The sequence below is a fragment of the Notolepis coatsorum genome (genome assembly GCF_963971535.1).
Source record: "Notolepis coatsorum genome assembly, chromosome: 2".
Taxonomy (NCBI): Eukaryota; Metazoa; Chordata; class Actinopteri; order Aulopiformes; family Paralepididae; genus Notolepis; species Notolepis coatsorum.
The window spans coordinates 7,068,986-7,093,852 of NC_140166.1; the positions used below are offsets into that span (position 1 = coordinate 7,068,986).

Sequence of the window (24,867 nt, forward strand, 5' to 3'; positions counted from 1 at the left end):
ACCGTACCGCCCATATCACTCCCTGGGTGTGTTGGCACAAGCCTGGACTCTACGACCTCGGATTGATATCACCCTGCTGAGTACGAGCCAAACCAGCTTTCACTTAAACCTCCATCATCATCATCATCATCATCATCATCATCATCATCATCATCATCATCATCATCATCATCATCATCATCATCATCATCATCATCATCATCATCATCATCATCATCATCATCATCATCATCATCATCATCATCATCATCATCATCATCATCATCATCATCTATTCACTGTCGGTTGATAACATCAAGCTCAAACTGTCCTCTCTGTCCTGTCTCTGCTAGGTGCTCTCTCACCTGACAGTAAAGGAGCGCTGTCTGTGTGCCTCCCTGGTCTGCAAGTACTGGAGGGACCTCTGTCTGGACTTCCAGTTCTGGAAGCTAATTGACCTCAGTGGTCTACAGCAAGTAAGTCAGCAGGGAGGGAAACACCAACATGGTAACATTTATATAGCGCTTTTATCCAAAGTGCTTTACAACTTATGCCTCACATTCACCCATTCACACACACATTCACAGTTCACACATTCACACACACATTCACACACACATTCACACACACATTCACACACACATTCACAGTTCACACATTCACTCACACATTCACAGTTCACACATTCACTCACACATTCACAGTTCACACATTCACTCACACATTCACTCACACATTCACAGTTCACACATTCACACACACATTCACAGTTCACACATTCACACACACATTCACAGTTCACACATTCACTCACACATTCACTCACACATTCACTCACACATTCACCCATTCACACACAGACGGCAGAGGCAACTACGCAAGTTGCCGACCTGCTCATCAGGAGCAGTTAAGGGTTGCTCAAGGACACTTTGACACACTGCCGGGAGGAGCTGGAATCGAATCGGGAACCTTTCAATTACCAGATGACTGCTCTAACTCCTGAGCCACTGTCGCCCCATTGTCGCCAAGCAGGGCTTCTGCCATCAGGGCTTCTGCCATCAGGACTGACACACACTGAAACAGCATCTAAACTCTCCACGCAGAATGTACACACACTGAAACAGCATCTAAACTCTCCACGCAGAATGTACACACACTGAAACAGCATCTAAACTCTCCACGCAGAATGTACACACACTGAAACGGCATCTAAACTCTCCACGCAGAATGTACACACACTGAAACAGCATATAAACTCTCCACGCAGAATGTACACACACTGAAACAGCATCTAAACTCTCCACGCAGAATGTACACACACTGAAACAGCATCTAAACTCTCCACGCAGAATGTACACACACTGAAACAGCATCTAAACTCTCCACGCAGAATGTACACACACTGAAACAGCATATAAACTCTCCACGCAGAATGTACACACACTGAAACAGCATCTAAACTCTCCACGCAGAATGTACACACACTGAAACAGCATCTAAACTCTCCACGCAGAATGTACACACACTGAAACAGCATCTAAACTCTCCACGCAGAATGTACACACACTGAAACAGCATCTAAACTCTCCACGCAGAATGTACACACACTGAAACAGCATCTAAACTCTCCACGCAGAATGTACACACACTGAAACAGCATCTAAACTCTCCACGCAGAATGTACACACACTGAAACAGCATCTAAACTCTCCATGCAGAATGTACACACACTGAAACAGCATCTAAACTCTCCACGCAGAATGTACACACACTGAAACAGCATCTAAACTCTCCACGCAGAATGTACACACACTGAAACAGCATCTAAACTCTCCACGCAGAATGTACACACACTGAAACAGCATCTAAACTCTCCATGCAGAATGTACACACACTGAAACAGCATCTAAACTCTCCACGCAGAATGTACACACACTGAAACAGCATATAAACTCTCCACGCAGAATGTACACACACTGAAACAGCATATAAACTCTCCACGCAGAATGTACACACACTGAAACAGCATCTAAACTACTCAGACATTCAGTGCAAGGCCTCTATTGTGTAATTTGTTCTAACAAGAAGGACGACAGCCTCTTGCATACTCTTTTACATAATGCTATTGTGATGGCCTATTTATCAGACACCCCCTCCCCTCCTCTCTCTTTTACTCTTTTCATCCACCCGCTTCCCTCCCCTCCTCTCTCTTTTACTCTTTTCATCCACCCGCTTCCCTCCCCTCCTCTCTTTTACTCTTTTCATCCACCCTCTTCCCTCCCCTCCCCTACTCTTTTACTCTTTTCATCCACCCCCTCCCCTACTCTCTCTTTTACTCTTTTCATCCACCCCCTCCCCTACTCTCTCTTTTACTCTTTTCATCCACCTCCTCCCCTCCTCTCTCTTTTACTCTTTTCATCCACCCGCTTCCCTCCCCTCCTCTCTTTTACTCTTTTCATCCACCCTCTTCCCTCCCCTCCCCTACTCTCTTTTACTCTTTTCATCCACCTCCTCCCCTCCTCTCTCTTTTACTCTTTTCATCCACCCGCTTCCCTCCCCTCCCCTACTCTCTTTTACTCTTTTCATCCACCCGCTTCCCTCCCCTCCCCTACTCTCTTTTACTCTTTTCATCCACCCGCTTCCCTCCCCTACTCTCTCTTTTACTCTTTTCATCCACCCTCTTCCCTCCCCTACTCTCTCTTTTACTCTTTTCATCCACCCTCTTCCCTCCCCTACTCTCTCTTTTACTCTTTTCATCCACCCTCTTCCCTCCCCTCCCCTACTCTCTCTTTTACTCTTTTCATCCACCCTCTTCCCTCCCCTACTCTCTCTTTTACTCTTTTCATCCACCCTCTTCCCTCCCCTACTCTCTCTTTTACTCTTTTCATCCACCCTCTTCCCTCCCCTACTCTCTATTTTACTCTTTTCATCCACCCTCTTCCCTCCCCTCCCCTACTCTCTTTTACTCTTTTCATCCACCCTCTTCCCTCCCCTCCCCTACTCTCTTTTACTCTTTTCATCCACCCTCTTCCCTCCCCTCCCCTACTCTCTTTTACTCTTTTCATCCACCCTCTTCCCTCCCCTCCCCTACTCTCTTTTACTCTTTTCATCCACCCCCTCCCCTCCTCTCTCTTTTACTCTTTTCATCCACCCGCTTCCCTCCCCTCCCCTACTCTCTTTTACTCTTTTCATCCACCCTCTTCCCTCCCCTCCTCTCTCTTTTACTCTTTTCATCCACCCGCTTCCCTCCCCTCCTCTCTTTTACTCTTTTCATCCACCCTCTTCCCTCCCCTCCCCTACTCTTTTACTCTTTTCATCCACCCCCTCCCCTACTCTCTCTTTTACTCTTTTCATCCACCCCCTCCCCTACTCTCTCTTTTACTCTTTTCATCCACCTCCTCCCCTCCTCTCTCTTTTACTCTTTTCATCCACCCGCTTCCCTCCCCTCCTCTCTTTTACTCTTTTCATCCACCCTCTTCCCTCCCCTCCCCTACTCTCTTTTACTCTTTTCATCCACCCTCTTCCCTCCCCTCCCCTACTCTCTTTTACTCTTTTCATCCACCCGCTTCCCTCCCCTACTCTCTCTTTTACTCTTTTCATCCACCCTCTTCCCTCCCCTACTCTCTATTTTACTCTTTTCATCCACCCTCTTCCCTCCCCTCCCCTACTCTCTTTTACTCTTTTCATCCACCCTCTTCCCTCCCCTCCCCTACTCTCTTTTACTCTTTTCATCCACCCTCTTCCCTCCCCTCCCCTACTCTCTTTTACTCTTTTCATCCACCCTCTTCCCTCCCCTCCCCTACTCTCTTTTACTCTTTTCATCCACCCCCTCCCCTCCTCTCTCTTTTACTCTTTTCATCCACCCGCTTCCCTCCCCTCCCCTACTCTCTTTTACTCTTTTCATCCACCCTCTTCCCTCCCCTACTCTCTCTTTTACTCTTTTCATCCACCCTCTTCCCTCCCCTACTCTCTCTTTTACTCTTTTCATCCACCCTCTTCCCTCCCCTACTCTCTCTTTTACTCTTTTCATCCACCCTCTTCCCTCCTCCCATCCCATCCCAGCAGATTGATTTAGCCTCCTGAGCTCACGGCTTGGCTTCTGCGTGTCATACCTGCGCTGCCCTCTAGGCTAAGATGGCCTACTTCTGTATGTTGTTTTCAATGTGTTCTGTAATGTGTTAGGTAGGAGGAACCACAGTACATCTTGTGTGGACAATGAAGTTCTACTTTTCTCTTCTCTCCTCTCCTCTTCTCCTTTCTTCTATTCTCTTCTCTCCTGTCCTCTTGTCTTCTCTTGTCTTCCCTTCCCTTGTCTTGTCTTGTCTTCTCTTCTCTTCTCTCCTGTCCTCTTCTCTTCTTTTCTCTTCTCTCCTCCTCAGGTGAATGATGATGTCCTGGTGAAGATAGCGTCCCGGAGGCAGAACGTGACAGAGATAAACCTCTCTGACTGCCGGGGGGTCCAGGACCACGGGGTGAGCTCCCTGGCCTCCCAGTGCCCTGGTCTGCAGAAGTACACAGCCTACCGCTGCAAGCAGCTCAGCGACAGCTCCCTTACTGCTCTGGCCACGCACTGCCCCCTGCTGGTGAAGGTGCACGTTGGCAACCAGGACAAACTCACTGATGAGGCCCTGAAAAAGGTATTGTCGCAGTGTTTTCACACTGGTATCTGTAATACCATCAAACAATCAAGCAAGGCCGGAGACATAACAAATGGAGACATTGGGCCTAACAAAAATAATAGTTGGTTTCAGGTTGGTTGTCAGTTTGGCCATGGGTAGGTAGGGAATTTTATTTTTTTATTTTTATTTTTTTTATTCTTTCCCACGGCGACTATGGATAGGGAATTTCTTTATTTAATTAACCCTTTCACTGCCACACGACAGAAGGTTAGCCCTTTACTATCACACAACCGACGGCGATGCTCCATCATTAGCATCATTAGCTCCGCGGATGCGGAGCTAATGATGCTAATGATGGAGCATCGCCGTCGGTTGTGTGATAGTAAAGGGCTAACCTTCTGTATTGTCACAGTGAAAGGGTTAACCGGCTGTCGTGTGGCAGTGAAAGGGTTAAAATGTTCACAACAACATGGATGCATGTACTCTGCCAGCATGTTTAATATCCATAATACTAAATGTTTGACTAAGATTTCTATGAAACTTTATTCTAAAAAAAAAAAAAAAAAAAAAAAAAAAATGTTTTTTTTTTTTTTAATATATAATTTTTTTTTTAAACTCATAAAATATATTGGGTCGCACCTAAATCGGCAGGGTCGGTCGGCAACCTGAAACCAACCATTATTTTTGTTAGGCCTAATACCATCAAACATTGACCTCTAGGTAAAAGAGCCTCTCTTGGTATTATATTATATTATATTATTATATATTACACTTATTTAATTTTTTTGTTTTGATCTGATGTGTGGGTTGGACTCTAGTAGGGATAGGGGGAGGGGTTGCTATTGCTGGCCACACCCCAGGCTCTGCCAAGAGAAGTCTGGAGAAAGTTGCTACATAGCTATATGTATATATATATATATATATATATATATATATATATATATATATATGAAGAGATACAAATAAGTAGCAGTAAGCAGCACGAGCTGTAAAGAGGTCCTTCTCCATCAGTGCATGTGGAAAACACATATTTTTCAGGTTTATTGTGTAAATTGACTTATCAATTAGTCGACAACAGCATCAGGAAATCTTTTGTCTGGTAGGTTGTCCGTCACAGAAACATCTACTTTGTACTGTATTGTGCTTTGTGGCAAACCCACCCTTATGTGCTCCAAGCAGGTTAAAACAAACACAATTTGACCATAGACTGAGAACCTGGCTTTCTTCTTCTGCTCTATGTTCTGCTCTACATTCTGCTTTACGTTCTGCTTTACGTTCTGTTCTACGTTCTGCTCTACGTTCTGCTCTACGTTCTGCTTTACGTTCTGCTTTAGGCTGCTGTACACTATGGCCAGTTTTCAGTTTCAGTTTCGCTTTTCAGAACGCTACGTAATGGCAGGCAAGTTAGACATCGTTTTGTCTCCTGACCACCGAGTGATGTTTATACATGTAGTACAATGCCAAAGCAGTAGGTGGCGATGCAGTTCAAACATGAAGGCCATTTTCAACCCATCAGAAAGGTTAAATGAGTCACTCCACATCCTGCTCAATCTCAAAAGCCACCATCTTTATACCTCGCATGAGCCATTTAGCCACATAGCATTTATTTTTCAGCAAGAAATAAAGTGCAATAAACAAAAACGGATACATTCACTGTGTGTTCTGCCTCATTTGTTGACCGGCTCGCGCAGATTACATGGCACCATTGTCGGCGAGTTTCCAAAACGAAAACACCTTTTCAGCGTTTTTCTGCCAAAACGGCGTTTCCATTTAACTTGGACATGCAAACGTAATCATTCAGTAACAAAAACAAAAACCCCAGTGTAACCATGGCCTTACATTCTGCTCTACGTTCTGCTCTACGTTCTGTTTTACGTTCTGCTTTACATTCTGCTCTACGTTCTGCTCTACGTTCTGTTTTACGTTCTGCTTTACATTCTGCTTTACATTCTGCTTTACGTTCTGCTTTACGTTCTGCTTTACATTCTGCTCTACGTTCTGCTTTACATTCTGCTCTACGTTCTGCTCTACGTTCTGTTTTACGTTCTGCTTTACATTCTGCTTTACATTCTGCTTTACATTCTGCTTTACATTCTGCTTTACATTCTGCTTTACATTCTGCTTTACATTCTGCTTTACGTTCTGCTTTACATTCTGCTTTACAATCTGCTCTACGTTCTGCTTTACATTCTGCTCTACGTTCTGCTTTACATTCTGCTAGGGGCCCTCACTTCCATCTAGGGGTCCCACCTCTCTTTAGGGGTCCCACCTCTCTCTAGGAGCCCTCACCTCTCTTTAGGGGTCCCACCTCCCTCTAGGGGTCCCACCTCCCTCTAGGGGTCCCACCTCCCTCTAGGAGCCCTCACCTCTCTTTAGGGGTCCCACCTCCCTCTAGGGGTCCCACCTCCCTCTAGGAGCCCTCACCTCTCTTTAGGGGTCCCACCTCTCTCTAGGAGCCCTCACCTCTCTCTAGGGGTCCCACCTCTCTTTAGGAGCCCCCACCTCCCTCTAGGGGTCCCACCTCCCTCTAGGAGCCCTCACCTCTCTTTAGGGGTCCCACCTCTCTTTAGGGGTCCCACCTCTCTCTAGGAGCCCTCACCTCTCTCTAGGGGTCCCACCTCCCTCTAGGAGCCCTCACCTCTCTTTAGGGGTCCCACCTCCCTCTAGGAGCCCTCACCTCTCTTTAGGGGCCCTCACCTCTCTTTAGGGGTCCCACCTCTCTTTAGGGGTCCCACCTCTCTCTAGGGGTCCCACCTCCCTCTAGGAGCCCTCACCTCTCTCTAGGGGTCCCACCTCCCTCTAGGAGCCCTCACCTCTCTTTAGGGGTCCCACCTCTCTCTAGGGGTCCCACCTCCCTCTAGGAGCCCCCACCTCTCTCTAGGGGTCCCACCTCTCTCTAGGGGTCCCACCTCCCTCTAGGAGCCCTCACCTCTCTTTAGGGGTCCCACCTCTCTCTAGGGGTCCCACCTCCCTCTAGGAGCCCCCACCTCTCTCTAGGGGCCCTCACCTCCCTCTAGGAGCCCCCACCTCTCTCTAGGGGTCCCACCTCTCTCTAGGGGTCCCACCTCCCTCTAGGGGTCCCACCTCCCTCTAGGAGCCCTCACCTCTCTCTAGGGGTCCCACCTCCCTCTAGGAGCCCTCACCTCTCTTTAGGGGTCCCACCTCCCTCTAGGAGCCCTCACCTCTCTCTAGGGGTCCCACCTCTCTCTAGGGGTCCCACCTCCCTCTAGGAGCCCTCACCTCTCTTTAGGGGTCCCACCTCTCTCTAGGGGTCCCACCTCTCTCTAGGAGCCCTCACCTCTCTCTAGGGGTCCCACCTCTCTCTAGGGGTCCCACCTCTCTCTAGGGGTCCCACCTCCCTCTAGGAGCCCTCACCTCTCTTTAGGGGTCCCACCTCTCTCTAGGGGTCCCACCTCCCTCTAGGAGCCCTCACCTCCCTCTAGGGGTCCCACCTCTCTCTAGGAGCCCTCACCTCTCTCTAGGGGTCCCACCTCTCTCTAGGAGCCCTCACCTCTCTCTAGGGGTCCCACCTCCCTCTAGGAGCCCTCACCTCTCTTTAGGGGTCCCACCTCTCTTTAGGGGTCCCACCTCCCTCTAGGAGCCCTCACCTCTCTTTAGGGGTCCCACCTCCCTCTAGGAGCCCTCACCTCTCTCTAGGGGTCCCACCTCTCTCTAGGGGTCCCACCTCCCTCTAGGAGCCCTCACCTCCCTCTAGGGGTCCCACCTCCCTCTAGGAGCCCCCACCTCCCTCTAGGGGTCCCACCTCTCTCTAGGGGTCCCACCTCCCTCTAGGAGCCCTCGCCTCTCTTTAGGGGTCCCACCTCCCTCTAGGAGCCCTCACCTCCCTCTAGGAGCCCTCACCTCTCTTTAGGGGTCCCACCTCTCTTTAGGAGCCCTCACCTCTCTCTAGGAGCCCTCACCTCTCTTTAGGGGTCCCACCTCTCTTTAGGAGCCCTCACCTCCCTCTAGGAGCCCTCACCTCTCTTTAGGGGTCCCACCTCTCTTTAGGAGCCCTCACCTCTCTCTAGGAGCCCTCACCTCTCTTTAGGGGCCCTCACCTCTCTTTAGGAGCCCTCACCTCTCTCTAGGAGCCCTCACCTCTCTTTAGGGGTCCCACCTCTCTTTAGGAGCCCTCACCTCTCTTTAGGGGTCCCACCTCTCTTTAGGAGCCCTCACCTCTCTTTAGGAGCCCTCACCTCTCTTTAGGAGCCCTCACCTCCCTCTAGGGGTCCCACCTCCCTCTAGGGGTCCCACCTCTCTCTAGGGGTCCCACCTCCCTCTAGGAGCCCTCACCTCTCTTTAGGGGTCCCACCTCCCTCTAGGGGTCCCACCTCTCTCTAGGGGTCCCACCTCCCTCTAGGAGCCCTCACCTCTCTTTAGGGGTCCCACCTCCCTTTAGGAGCCCTCACCTCTCTTTAGGGGTCCCACCTCTCTCTAGGGGTCCCACCTCCCTCTAGGAGCCCTCACCTCTCTTTAGGGGTCCCACCTCCCTCTAGGGGTCCCACCTCTCTCTAGGGGTCCCACCTCCCTCTAGGAGCCCTCACCTCTCTTTAGGGGTCCCACCTCCCTCTAGGAGCCCTCACCTCTCTTTAGGGGTCCCACCTCCCTCTAGGAGCCCTCACCTCTCTTTAGGGGTCCCACCTCTCTCTAGGAGCCCCCACCTCCCTCTAGGAGCCCTCACCTCTCTCTAGGGGTCCCACCTCCCTCTAGGAGCCCTCGCCTCTCTTTAGGGGTCCCACCTCCCTCTAGGAGCCCTCACCTCTCTTTAGGAGCCCTCACCTCTCTCTAGGAGCCCTCGCCTCTCTCTAGGGGTCCCACCTCCCTCTAGGAGCCCTCACCTCTCTTTAGGGGTCCCACCTCCCTCTAGGAGCCCTCGCCTCTCTTTAGGGGTCCCACCTCCCTCTAGGAGCCCTCGCCTCTCTTTAGGGGTCCCACCTCCCTCTAGGAGCCCTCACCTCTCTTTAGGGGTCCCACCTCCCTCTAGGAGCCCTCACCTCTCTTTAGGGGTCCCACCTCCCTCTAGGAGCCCTCGCCTCTCTTTAGGGGTCCCACCTCCCTCTAGGAGCCCTCACCTCTCTTTAGGGGTCCCACCTCCCTCTAGGAGCCCTCACCTCTCTTTAGGGGTCCCACCTCTCTCTAGGAGCCCTCACCTCTCTTTAGGGGTCCCACCTCCCTCTAGGAGCCCTCACCTCTCTCTAGGGGTCCCACCTCCCTCTAGGGGCCCTCACCTCTCTTTAGGGGTCCCACCTCTCTTTAGGGGTCCCACCTCCCTCTAGGAGCCCTCACCTCCCTCTAGGAGCCCTCACCTCCCTCTAGGGGCCCTCACCTCTCTTTAGGGGTCCCACCTCCCTCTAGGAGCCCTCACCTCTCTTTAGGGGTCCCACCTCCCTCTAGGGGCCCTCACCTCTCTTTAGGGGTCCCACCTCCCTCTAGGGGTCCCACCTCTCTCTAGGATATAATAGAACCATCTAAATCAGGGGTCTCAAACTCAATGGACCTGTCTCAAACCCTGCCCCTTTTCTTGATCCTCCAATCACAACTGTCGCTTACCTCGGACAAACTTGGTTTGTCCGAGGTAAGCGACAGTTGTGATTGGAGGATCAAGAAAAGGGGCAGGGTTTGAGACAGGTCAATTTACCTGGGGGCCGCTGGAGGTAGAGTCTGGGTGAGGCTGGGCCACATCAAATATTATATATATATATATCTGATTTTCTATTTATTTTTTGCAAAATCAACTCTGCCTCTCTTTGTTAACTACAACAAGCGATGCTGTTTGTTATTTAAGACGAGGTCGGACAGATTTGTGTTCATTGTGCTGCTTTTATAAAGCCTCAAATGACGGCTTACAATATTTCATGAAAGCAAAGTGTTTTGTTTGTCTAAGATTTAAAAAGGTTTAAACTTTACAGCACTGACAAAGTTGAACAAAGTGCTGCACAAGTCCCACAACATAAAAAAAAAAATATATATATATATATATATATATATATATATATATTTTTTTTTAACTTTGATGTCAAGTAGGGGGCCGCAAAATATCATCCAGCGGGCCGCAATTGGCCCACGGGCCGCGAGTTTGAGACCCCTGATCTAAATGTATGGTGATCTTCCTCAGCTGGGTGAGCACTGCAGCGAGCTGAAGGACGTCCACCTGGGCCAGTGCTACAACATCAGCGACGAAGGCATGGTGGCTCTGGCCAGAGGCTGCCCCAAGCTGCAGAGAATCTACATGCAGGAGAACAAACTGGTAAGTCACACGGTCTTCAGTGTATCGCCTCTGCTCCGTGCTGCTGTTAAGGGATCATGTGCACAAAAACTGCTGTTGTTTATAGGACTATTAGTCTCTGGACTATTACTAGTAGTGGTTAATTCTTCTGTGAAGGGGGTCCTTTTGGTCCTCTGATTTTGCGACTGGCTTTGAATCAATTTGGGATTTGGTGAGTTATATTAATATGTACTGTTGGACTGTGGTAATTCCATGTACGAATAAATAAATGATGATGATGATGATGATGAGATGTGAAATGAACATGACATATTTGACCTGTGTCTCATGACTCGAGACTGGCTTGGAAAACGGAGAGGCGGTTGCCTTCGTTACGACTGTGGTTCTACATGTGGGCGGGACTTACGGCGGTGCTGTCGTCTGGTGGCTGAGAGTGGGTGGATGTGTGATGCATTTGGAAAATAATGAAACTCTAATTTATTGCTATTGGATGATGAATTATGAGCTGGGAGACACCGTGTGTGTGTGCGTTGACATTAGGGATTGGACGATACGCACATCTCATGATACGGGGTACAGGATTCGATACAACCACCATACAGTATAATAAAACAACAAACAAACAAAGTAGAATTGTGTTTATTTTCCCAACGCCATAAATCTGTCCAGCAATGGCTTGATTGAACATGTGCACTTAGAAATGTGATGTGAACATCAGAACACTCAACACTGATCTCTCCACTCACGAGCACACATGAACACACACACACACACACACACACACACACACACACACACACACACACACACACTCTTAGCTGTCCATCGTGTTCGATGATGACGCTTGCTCCAGGGATGGGGTGAGGGGGGGGGGGGGGGGGGGGGGGGGTTAGCGACGCTGCCGCTGGTGCCACTTCTCGTGGGCGTCGAGTCCGATCCTTGAATGAATGAATGAATGAAAACTTTATTTAACAGATTGCAGAACGGGTACAATACAGTACGGCTCAATACACACAATTGTTAAGGGGATGCAGACCTGAAAAAGACGTTTGTCTTGTTTCCATCAGGGTCCCCCATTTTCAATTCATATAGACATTTATGACATACACAACATACATGACATTTATGGCATAGGGACATATAGGTAATTAGTACTGATACATTTGTGACATAAACGGTATTCAAATATACAGTACTGTTACCCCTAGATCCTGACAGAGTATATACATATGATGGGGAGGGGACTGTACATTTGGAGGGGGTGGGTGGGTGGGAGAGAAATATCCATACGGCGGGGAGGGAATATATACATGCGGTGGGGAGGAGACTGTCTATTAGGAGGTGGTGGGGGTTTTGGGCATTTACGGTGGCCAGTTTCGAATTGCAGCCTCCCGTAGGTGCTCTTTAAGAGCAGTTTTGAATGTGGGTAGGGATTCACATTCCTTTACAGCTTTGGGTAGGGCGTTCCACATTGATGTGGCATAATTGCGAAACGTGTTTAGTCCCTTGTTTGAGCCGAATCTGGGTTTAACATGATTTGTTGAGCTTCCTCTGGTGTAGTGGTTGTGGTATTCACTGACCTTTGGGAAGTATTTTGACATGTACATGGGTACCTTAGTCGTATAGTGTATCTTGTAGACCAGGCCCATTGCAAGTTGCTGTACTCTGTCGTCTACTCTAAGCCATCCTAGGCTTAGAGTAGACGACAAAGTGGGCAGGGGTGAGGTGGGTTCTGGGGGTAAGGTCAAGTAGTAGTCTGACCAGTTTGTTTTGTGATGTTTGTAATTTTGTTTTAAGCGTTAGCGACGCTGCCGCTGGTGCCACTTCTCGTGGGCGTCGAGTCCGATCCTTGAATGAATGAATGAATGAAAACTTTATTTAACAGATTGCAGAACGGGTACAATACAGTACGGCTCAATACACACAATTGTTAAGGGGATGCAGACCTGAAAAAGACGTTTGTCTTGTTTCCATCAGGGTCCCCCATTTTCAATTCATATAGACATTTATGACATACACAACATACATGACATTTATGGCATAGGGACATATAGGTAATTAGTACTGATACATTTGTGACATAAACGGTATTCAAATATACAGTACTGTTACCCCTAGATCCTGACAGAGTATATACATATGATGGGGAGGGGACTGTACATTTGGAGGGGGTGGGTGGGTGGGAGAGAAATATCCATACGGCGGGGAGGGAATATATACATGCGGTGGGGAGGAGACTGTCTATTAGGAGGTGGTGGGGGTTTTGGGCATTTACGGTGGCCAGTTTCGAATTGCAGCCTCCCGTAGGTGCTCTTTAAGAGCAGTTTTGAATGTGGGTAGGGATTCACATTCCTTTACAGCTTTGGGTAGGGCGTTCCACATTGATGTGGCATAATTGCGAAACGTGTTTAGTCCCTTGTTTGAGCCGAATCTGGGTTTAACATGATTTGTTGAGCTTCCTCTGGTGTAGTGGTTGTGGTATTCACTGACCTTTGGGAAGTATTTTGACATGTACATGGGTACCTTAGTCGTATAGTGTATCTTGTAGACCAGGCCCATTGCAAGTTGCTGTACTCTGTCGTCTACTCTAAGCCATCCTAGGTTGTCAAAGTGGGCAGGGGTGAGGTGGGTTCTGGGGGTAAGGTCAAGTAGTAGTCTGACCAGTTTGTTTTGTGATGTTTGTAATTTTGTTTTAAGCGTCTTTGAGGTGCTTTGGTACCATGAGGTGCACGGCTGCACGCATAGTCGTAGTACCCTTGAATGAGTGCTCCTGCCAGAGTCTTCATGGTATTCTTGTTTACCAGAGAGGAGATCCGGTACAAGAATCTAGTTCGTTGGTTGACTTTTTTTATTACATTGGATGCCATTTTGTCACAGGAAAGATTTGCCTCTAGGATGGAACCCAGGTAGGTAATTTCGTCTTTCCTTGTAACAATATTGTCACCCACTGCAACTGAGAAGCCGTCGGTCTTGCTGAGTTTGTTATTTGAACCGAAGAGAATGGACTCTGTTTTGCCCATGTGTAATGATAGTTTGTTATCAGCGAGCCATATGCAGATTTTGCCTAGTTCCGAGCTGAGGGTTTTTTCAACCTGCAACTTGTTCTTGTCAGAGACCAGCAGGGCTGAGTCGTCCGCAAACAGGAACAAGTTGCAGTCACAGGCTGACGACATGTCATTTGCATAAATTAGGAAGAGTAGCGGTCCTAGTATGCTTCCTTGTGGAACACCACAGCTCACTGTGAGGGGGGGGGATAGAGTACCGTTTACCTCTACCATCTGTTCTCTCCCCTCCTTGAGCCGCACACCCGTCCACAGATGGCGCAAGGGAAGCCAGATACCTGGGGGATGCCAGCCGCCCGCTGGTGTCGTTGCGTGCGCCTCTCAGATCTTCGGTCTTCGTTTGGTGTATTTGGGAAACTGCAGTGGCACAAGTGACTTTGCCAGGCTGATCTATCGAGTGCCAGAGTTTCAAGCTGCGTGATGTTTGCACACTTTAGGAGGTCCCTGGTGTAGTCCTTAAAGCGTCTCTTTTGGCCTCCAGCAGCCCGCTTTGCTCCTCTCAGTTGGCCATAGAGGACTTGGCGGGGCAGGCGGTGGTCAGGCATACGTATGGTGTGCCCTATCCAACGAAGATGTTTTTTGGCCACAGCCATACAGATTGAGTTGGTGTTGTTGAGGATGTCTGTGTGGGGGACTCGATCTTCCCAGGTCAGGCCGAGGATCCTTTGGAGGCAACGGATGTGGAAAGCATCCAGGTTGGTGATGTGCCGGCGGTATGGGGTCCAGGATTCTGCTCCATAGAGCAGAGTGGAGAGACATACTGTGTTGTAAACGGCAACCATGGTGCTGACAATCAATCAATGTCACATCAAAGTAAAAAAACTGCGTCAGCAATATATGAGAATGTGGTGTGTGTATGTGTGTGTGCTGGGCTGCTCCGGGGAATAATGTGGTGTGTGTGTATGTGTGTGCGCTGTAGAGCTGTCCCCAAAGCCTGTTTTTGGGATTCTAACTTAACACATATACCGGTATCCAATAGACGAGCACCCTTTTCGATCGCGTGACATTGTTCAGAAAGTTTGGTGCACTTGACAAATTGCCGTGTGAAAGCAAACCGAACCAAATATAGTCCACCGAACTATATGTGAAAGCGACCTTAGTAAAGGATGAACCAACCTAAACTCATTTTTATTTTTATTTAAAGTCTGTATCTTAAACTTCCACTAGATGTCACTGTTTCTCCATTCCTGATGCCAGTCAGTGCCGGCCTGTTCTTGTTTAGGCCACAGCCTGTGGTCGTAGCGCTGTTGAAAAGTGCATTTCTTTCCCAGCAAACCCCCGACCACATAACCCACTTTATTAGTCAGTTAGCAGCCAGCATCTCTAGGCTTGTTGAGGAAGAGGAAGATGAAGACCTATAAGCCTTTGGAATCCTATTCTTCCACGTCACCCGCTGACCCCTTTCATAAGGATGATGTGTTTGTCCTCTTTTTTATTTTATTCTCCAAATATTTCTCCGGCCCTTATTCCTCTTGAGTGATTATGGCCTTGATGAATTTGTCCACCTAAAGCTGTTCACAATAACTCAAGTCTGTTAAAATCCCATTCATCAACTTAATAGTATATGAAAACCGTGATTAACATGAGGCTGAGAGATTAATTTTCGCCACTAATAACATTTCAACGGGGGCGATATTAATTTCATCATTTTTCAGACGTGAGATCGCCCGGCAAGTTATTTTGGCTTTCTCCTCTCCTATTAAAGGCGGGGTGGGAGGTGGTGTTGTATGCGTATTTTGGGGGGTGGGAGGCGGGGTTGTTATGTCTAGTATGCTCTCTAGCTGCTTGGCCTGATATTGTCATTAAGTTTGCCAGAAATTAAGAAGGAGCCAGAAACACTTCCCTCACTGTCAGCCGGCGTCCACAGAGACCATTACTCTCTCTGACACTTTAAAAGGCGAGCAGAGTTTCTCTCCCTTCTCCCACTGATTTCATTGTAGAGCTCAGTGATTAAGCAGGTCTAATTCCACTGTCTGTGAAATGCCAGATTACATTACATGCCCCCCCCCCCCCCTAAGTCTTGATAGAAGACATCTTTGGAGACAAATATCTAGTTCTTTATTGTGCTCTGTCTCTTTAAATACAATTCTTTGATATATATTTGTATATACTATATATATGCATGCCTGCATGCAGCGGACGCTTTGGGAGAGGTGCACGTGGTCCTCTAGCCAGTAGACACTTTGGGAGAGGTGCACGTGGTCCTCTAGCCAGTAGACACTTTGGGAGAGGTGCACGTGTTCCTCTAGCCAGTAGACACTTTGGGAGAGGTGCATGTGTTCCTCTAGCCAGTAGACACTTTGGGAGAGATGTGCATGTGGTCCTCTAGCCAGTAGACACTTTGGGAGAGGTGCATGTGGTCCTCTAGCCAGTAGACACTTTGGGAGAGGTGCATGTGTTCCTCTAGCCAGTAGACACTTTGGGAGAGATGCATGTGTTCCTCTAGCCAGTAGACACTTTGGGAGAGGTGCATGTGTTCCTCTAGCCAGTAGACACTTTGGGAGAGGTGCATGTGTTCCTCTAGCCAGTAGACACTTTGGGAGAGGTGCATGTGGTCCTCTAGCCAGTAGACACTTTGGGAGAGGTGCACGTGGTCCTCTAGCCAGTAGACACTTTGGGAGAGGTGCATGTGTTCCTCTAGCTAGTAGACACTTTGGGAGAGGTGGCATGTGTTCCTCTAGCCAGTAGACACTTTGGGAGAGGTGCACGTGGTCCTCTAGCCAGTAGACACTTTGGGAGAGGTGCATGTGGTCCTCTAGCCAGTAGACACTTTGGGAGAGGTGCACGTGGTCCTCTAGCCAGTAGACACTTTGGGAGAGGTGCATGTGTTCCTCTAGCTAGTAGACACTTTGGGAGAGGTGGCATGTGTTCCTCTAGCCAGTAGACACTTTGGGAGAGGTGCACGTGGTCCTCTAGCCAGTAGACACTTTGGGAGAGGTGCACGTGGTCCTCTAGCCAGTAGACACTTTGGGAGAGGTGGCATGTGTTCCTCTAGCCCAGTGGTTCCCAACCTTTTTCCCCTCAGGGACCCCCAAACATCTCTGATGAAATTCGCGGACCCCCTCCTAATAAGATACCATAAAATACTTTTTTTTTTTCATTTTAATAACAAACTGCTTATACACAGGCATATGCATCACAATTAGACCCACTATGCTTCTTTGACTTGTGCCTTCAATCAACAAATCTCATCTTGCACCATATGCATTTCAAAATGTTTGGCCAATATTCAAATGCTGTATTCATCCTCTCAAATCAGTCCCTAATGGTGAACGGTTTGCATTTATGGAACAAATCAATGCAACAAATTAAACTAAATATGAGACAGGAAATTCCAATCAGTAGCAGAGAGAATCTGTCCTAGCTGGGTTTAATACCTTTTTTTTGTCATTTTAATAACAAACTGCTTATACACAGGCATATGCATCACAATTAGACCCACTATGCTTCTTTAACTTGTGCCTTCAATCAACAAATCTCATCTTGCACCATATGCATTTCAAAATGTTTGGCCAATATTCAAATCCTGTATTCATCCTCTCAAATCAGTCCCTAATGGTGAACGGTTTGCATTTATGGAACAAATCAATGCAACAAATTAAACTAAATATGAGACAGGAAATTCCAATCAGTAGCAGAGAGAATCTGTCCTAGCTGGGTTTAATACCTTTTTTTTGTCATTTTAATAACAAACTGCTTATACACAGGCATATGCATCATAATTAGACCCACTATGCTTCTTTGACTTGTGCCTTCAATCAACAAATCTAATCTTGCACCTTATGTATTTCAAAATTTTGGCCAATATTCAAATCCTGTATTCATCCTCTCAAATCAGGCCCTAATGGTGAACGGTTTGCATTTATGTTGAATGAAGTAAGAATCCACTGCAGTAAAAATATCCTCACCTCGAGTGGTGGTAGTAAGGTTGACTGACATGAGAATGTCCTGCTTCAGATCCTCATTTTCAATATATTGCACATAAACGATGAGCACAGCCTCGTCTGCGACAGTTGTAGTTTCATCAAGTTGTATGGCAAATGGACCCTTTCTAAGCTTTTCTGACAGCTGCTGCTCGCAATCACTTGACATCTTATCAATTCGGTATTTCACTACATTGTTCGAGAGTGGTACTGATTTTAGTTTATCCGCCACCTGTGGGCCGCACAGTTTCTAAACCATTTTGATGCAGGCTGGTTTGATGAGCTGCTCGCCAATATTGTGCGGTTTCTTTGCTTTTGCAATTAAAAGCGAACACTCAAAGGAGGCTTCGGTAGCCTTCTGTAAATCACTGCCACCCCTGCTCCACGCTACTCTAACATCAACAGGCTTGTTCGCCTTGAGAGACTGTTCTTTCCTCCGAAAAAAGTCTGGATCCTTCCCAACGGTTTCTGGGTGCTTAGACGCCTGATGTCTCTTCAGCTTGCTGGGCTTCAGGCTCGAGTTTGCCAACTTTTCTCCACAAATCACACACTCAGGTCGTTTGTCTGGTCCCTCAGTGAAGCCCATGGTGATGTAATTTTCGCGATTGCTGTAGGTCCTAACTTTTTTTGCAGATGAGCTGCCATCATCTCCTTTTCGTTTGTCACACATTTTCGCCTCTGGCGGCTGACTGCAGACGAGCCGAGAAAGTTAACTAGCGTGCTAGGCTAGCTACAGAAAGTGATACAGTCAACTGATTCGCGTTTTAGCGGCTACCCGGTAGCCTACTGTTAACATTCAAAAATCATGTCTAGATGTTTATTTATTTATCTTTATTTTTTTATTGTAGTGGAGAGACTATTCATGCTTCTGATGATAAAAAAAAGAATTAAAAAAAAAAAAAAAAAAAAAAAAAGACCTCAAATCACCTGTGGTCTGGCGGACCCCCTGGCAGACCCCCAGGGGTCCGCGGACCCCAGGTTGGGAATCACTGCTCTAGCCAGTAGACACTTTGGGAGAGGTGCACGTGGTCCTCTAGCCAGTAGACACTTTGGGAGAGGTGCACGTGGTCCTCTTGCCAGTAGACACTTTGGGAGAGGTGCATGTGTTCCTCTAGCCAGTAGACACTTTGGGAGAGGTGCACGTGGTCCTCTAGCTAGTAGACACTTTGGGAGAGGTGCATGTGTTCCTCTAGCCAGTAGACACTTTGGGAGAGGTGCACGTGGTCCTCTAGCCAGTAGACACTTTGGGAGAGGTGCACGTGGTCCTCTAGCCAGTAGACACTTTAGGAGAGGTGCATGTGGTCCTCTAGCCAGTAGACACTTTGGGAGAGGTGCACGTGGTCCTCTAGCCAGTAGACACTTTGGGAGAGGTGCATGTGGTCCTCTAGCTAGTAGACACTTTGGGAGAGGTGCACGTGGTCCTCTAGCCAGTAGACACTTTGGGAGAGGTGCACGTGGTCCTCTAGCCAGTAGACACTTTGGGAGAGGTGCATGTGTTCCTCTAGCCAGTAGACACTTTGGGAGAGGTGCACGTGGTCCTCTAGCCAGTAGACACTTTGGGAGAGGTGCACGTGTTCCTCTAGCCAGTAGACACTTTGGGAGAGGTGCATGTGTTCCTCTAGCCAGTAGACACTTTGGGAGAGGTGCACGTGTTCCTCTAGCCAGTAGACACTTTGGGAGAGGTGCATGTGTTCCTCTAGCCAGTAGACACTTTGGGAGAGGTGGCATGTGGTCCTCTAGCCAGTAGACACTTTGGGAGAGATGCACGTGGTCCTCTAGCCAGTAGACACTTTGGGAGAGATGCACGTGGTCCTCTAGCTAGGGCTGGGCGATATAACGACAACGATAATTATCGCGATATATTTTAATAATCGATATCGGGGGGGGGAAAGGATTTTTTTTTTTTTTTTTTTTTTTTTGTGACCTGCAACAGGGCAGCTTTAAAACCAGAGACAGTGGACAGACTTGTCTTTCTTGCCTGTAACTTAAAGTAATGGCTTTGCTTGTCTAAATGACAATACTGACCAAATTGAGAGAATTTTTTCTCTTGTCCATTTATTTTGTTTGCTTTCTAATTTAAAATACAGTTTTAAACCGTCTGTACACAGTAGGCTATGTGTGCTAGCATAGCTAGACTCCAGTCACGAGTCACGGTGCACATGTGCGGTGGTTTGTCCACCAAAAAAGTGCCAAAAGATAGAAAATAAACTAGCAGAGCCAGAACTGTTCAACTCCCCTGGAGCCACAGCCAGCAGAGAAGCCGGTTTACTTTCGCTTTCAAACCAGCAGCAGCCTGAGAACTGGAGGGTGAGGGGATGTAACACTAAAGATGGCAGCAACGACAAAGAATTGCTGCAAAATAAACAGTTTTTGTTTTTGTTTTTTTAATATTCGATTTTTTTTAATCGAGTGATATGATATTGTTATCGATATCGTTACCGCAATATCATTTTTGGCCATATCGCCCAGCCCTACCTCTAGCCAGTAGACACTTTGGGAGAGGTGCACGTGTTCCTCTAGCCCAGTGTTTCTCAAAGTGTGGGGCGCGCCCCCCAGGGGGGCGCAGAGGCATGACAGGGGGGGCCTTGAGATTTAAAAAAAAAGAAAAAAATAAAAAAAAATGTATTACAGAAAATTATCACTAAAGTGCTATCTGTTGCAGCTGCACTGTTCTCCATGAAAATACCATATTTGGATAAGTTTGACCATTTCTCAAAATCTGAAAATCATTATTTAATAAAACACAGAAAAGGATCACCAACTTACTCTGGATAAAAAAATCTTTACAGACAACATTGAGACAAAGCTTCCTGACACATCTCCATCCAAACTCTTGGAAGAACTCATTGAAATCTCATCTGATACCACCTGGAGAGCTAGTTTCAGAGTGTGGTGCTGAGTACCAAGTATCTCATGATGCAGCAGTTAAGGTGTTGATACCATTCAGCACCACATATCTGTGTGAAGCTGGCTTTTCATCCATGACAGCTCTGAAAACAAAATATAGGGCCTAGTTGAGCCTTGAGGATGACATGCGTGTTGCCTTGTCAAAGACTGACAGCAATAAAGACTGTTTGCTTATTTCCTATGTTCGCTTTGTAAATTCCCAGTCACTGAGTGAAGATCTGCTGTTTTGCAAATATGTCAAAAACAGAGCGACAGCTGATGAGCTCTTCAAAATGATTGACAGTTACCTGACAGAACATGGACTGAAATGGGAGAACTGTGTGGGCTTTTGCTCTGACGGTGCGCAGGCCATGGCAGGGAAAAGGAGGGGGTCTCGCCAAACACGCAATGGACGCACTGTGAATTCACAGAGAGGCGCTAGCGTCAAGACAGCTTAGCCCTGAGCTGAATGAGGTTTTGACAGAAGTTATAAACGTGGTAAATTTCATCAAAACCCGACCCCTGAAAGCGCGCCTGTTCTCTGCGCTGTGTGAGGAGATGGGAGCTGACCATTCTGCAGTGCTGTTTCACAGCGAGGCAAGGTGGCTCTCGCGAGGGAAGGTGTTGTCCATTTGAAAGGTCATGATATTGGTGTTATTTCAATAAATTTAAACATGGCCCATTTCATGACTATTTTGTTGGGGGGGGGGGGCCCAAAATATTTTGGTCTGCCAAAGGGGGGCCTGACAGAAAAAGTTTGAGAAGCACTGCTCTAGCCAGTAGACAGCGTTTTAACATTCCAGTCTGAATTTGACTTTAGGGTTTGCTCTCTCCTTCACCAGAAATGAGGAGGATTAAAGGGTGGTGTCAGGCCCACCTGCTTAGCTCCGGTATATTCTGACAGCCATCGGATAACATCTGACAGGAAGTCTCTGGTTGTACTGTTTGAGATAGAAAAATTAATTTTTTCATTCCTACTGGACGAGGAGTTAAAAAGAAAACACAACAGCATTTTTGTCCCTTGTGTTCCCGGAGTCTTTTAACACTTAACCCCCTAACTGCTCCTGATGAGCAGGTCGGCTCCTTGCATGGTCGCCTCCACCGTCGGTGTGAATGGGTGAATGTGAGGCATAAGTTGTAAAGTCCTTTGGATAAAAGCTGTTTTCCCTCTGGCCTCGTGGTCTCTGGACCTCCCAGTCACAAGACCACCCCTCTAACCTGTAGGCCACTGATGCTGCCAGATCTCAAGATATTACATTTTTACATTCATTACATTTAGTCATTTTATCCGAAGCAACCTACAAATTGTGTTGGCGACTAAGTACTTTCACAATTCTTCTATACATATTCCTGTTTTCCTTCACTGACGCTACACATGACATCCCACTACAGTGTTTTACAGCGTTACTTAGGACTACTGTCATTTGTGGTATGGTTGGCACTTGGCACCGTTTATGTGTGGAACTATCTGGTTTTGGCCTACTTTGGTTTGCATGGCTAAATGAATTGGCAAATGCCTGCCTTTTCTTTTTTTTTTTTGATTTTCTTTTTTGCGTTTTATCGCTTTATTTCTACTGGGCAGTCCAGTAGGGAGAGACAGATGAGGAATGGGAGACAGAGTGGGGGGAAGACATTCTGCAAATAACGACAGGTTCGGGAGTCGAACCCGGGTCGGCCGTGTCGCGGCTGAGCGCGCTATGTGGTTCGCCACTGGGGCGCCATGCCTGCCTTTCTAAATGGGCAGAAATGCAAGCTGAGGTCACAGTGAGACATACAGAGGTCTCGATCAGGCATTCATCACGTTCAATGAACAGACCGATGTTCCCTGCAGACTCTTTTGTCACATATTGGTCCTCACCCCAGAAGTGTGTTGTTTGGCTGTCTGTCTTCTTGTCATGCGACATGTTTCAACCAATCTGATAATGCTGTGGGCGGGGCATATACTCAGACCGTGCCACAGAGTGGTGGCTGTGTCTGCGGAGCACATCACATAAAAGAAGGACTTTATCGGCCCAAAAAATTTAATACTGATGATATGAAGAATTAAAGCCCCCTAATCTAAAGTACAGTAGGCACATCACCTGATCAATAAACTGATCTAAAGTACAGTAGGCACATCACCTGATCAATAAACTGATCTAAAGTACAGTAGGCACATCACCTGATCAATAAACTGATCTAAAGTACAGTAGGCACATCACCTGATCAATAAACTGATCTAAAATACAGTAGGCACATCACCTGATCAATAAACTGATCTAAAATACAGTAGGCACATCACCTGATCAATAAACTGATCTAAAATACAGTAGGCACATCACCTGATCAATAAACTGATCTAAAGTACAGTCGGCACATCACCTGATCAATACACCGATCTAAAGTACAGTAGGCACATCACCTGATCAATACACGGATCTAAAGTACAGTCGGCACATCACCTGATCAATACACGGATCTAAAGTACAGTAGGCACATCACCTGATCAATACACGGATCTAAAGTACAGTCGGCACATCACCTGATCAATACACCGATCTAAAGTACAGTAGGCACATCACCTGATCAATACACGGATCTAAAGTACAGTAGGCACATCACCTGATCAATAAACTGATCTAAAGTACAGTAGGCACATCACCTGATCAATACACGGATCTAAAGTACAGTAGGCACATCACCTGATCAATAAACTGATCTAAAGTACAGTCGGCACATCACCTGATCAATACACCGATCTAAAGTACAGTCGGCACATCACCTGATCAATACACCGATCTAAAGTACAGTAGGCACATCACCTGATCAATACACGGATCTAAAGTACAGTAGGCACATCACCTGATCAATACACCGATCTAAAGTACAGTAGGCACATCACCTGATCAATACACTGATCTAAAGTACAGTAGGCACATCACCTGATCAATACACCGATCTAAAGTACAGTAGGCACATCACCTGATCAATACACTGATCTAAAGTACAGTCGGCACATCACCTGATCAATACACCGATCTAAAGTACAGTAGGCACATCACCTGATCAATACACTGATCTAAAGTACAGTAGGCACATCACCTGATCAATACACCGATCTAAAGTACAGTAGGCACATCACCTGATCAATACACGGATCTAAAGTACAGTAGGCACATCACCTGATCAATAAACTGATCTAAAGTACAGTAGGCACATCACCTGATCAATACACCGATCTAAAGTACAGTAGGCACATCACCTGATCAATACACCGATCTAAAGTACAGTCGGCACATCACCTGATCAATACACCGATCTAAAGTACAGTAGACACATCACCTGATCAATACATGGATCTAAAGTACAGTAGGCACATCACCTGATCAATACACCGATCTAAAGTACAGTAGGCACATCACCTGATCAATACACTGATCTAAAGTACAGTCGGCACATCACCTGATCAATACACGGATCTAAAGTACAGTAGGCACATCACCTGATCAATACACCGATCTAAAGTACAGTAGGCACATCACCTGATCAATACACCGATCTAAAGTACAGTAGGCACATCACCTGATCAATACACTGATCTAAAGTACAGTAGGCACATCACCTGATCAATACACTGATCTAAAGTACAGTAGGCACATCACCTGATCAATACACCGATCTAAAGTACAGTCGGCACATCACCTGATCAATACACTGATCTAAAGTACAGTAGGCACATCACCTGATCAATACACCGATCTAAAGTACAGTCGGCACATCACCTGATCAATACACCGATCTAAAGTACAGTAGGCACATCACCTGATCAATACACGGATCTAAAGTACAGTAGGCACATCACCTGATCAATACACGGATCTAAAGTACAGTCGGCACATCACCTGATCAATACACGGATCTAAAGTACAGTAGGCACATCACCTGATCAATACACTGATCTAAAGTACAGTAGGCACATCACCTGATCAATACACGGATCTAAAGTACAGTAGGCACATCACCTGATCAATACACGGATCTAAAGTACAGTAGGCACATCACCTGATCAATACACCGATCTAAAGTACAGTAGGCACATCACCTGATCAATACACGGATCTAAAGTACAGTAGGCACATCACCTGATCAATAAACTGATCTAAAGTACAGTAGGCACATCACCTGATCAATAA

General features: G+C 47.1%; 1 protein-coding gene across 1 annotated transcript in view; it reads left to right on the forward strand.

Annotated features, from left to right (window-relative positions):
- Positions 1-24,867, forward strand: part of fbxl17 (F-box and leucine-rich repeat protein 17) — a 918,512-nt gene that overhangs the window by 31,745 nt on the left and 861,900 nt on the right. The window contains exons 4-6 of the mRNA XM_084309285.1: positions 333-455; positions 4,359-4,616; positions 10,714-10,845. Coding sequence (XP_084165411.1) covers positions 333-455; positions 4,359-4,616; positions 10,714-10,845 — 513 coding nt within the window. The remainder of the gene's footprint in view (positions 1-332; positions 456-4,358; positions 4,617-10,713; positions 10,846-24,867) is intronic.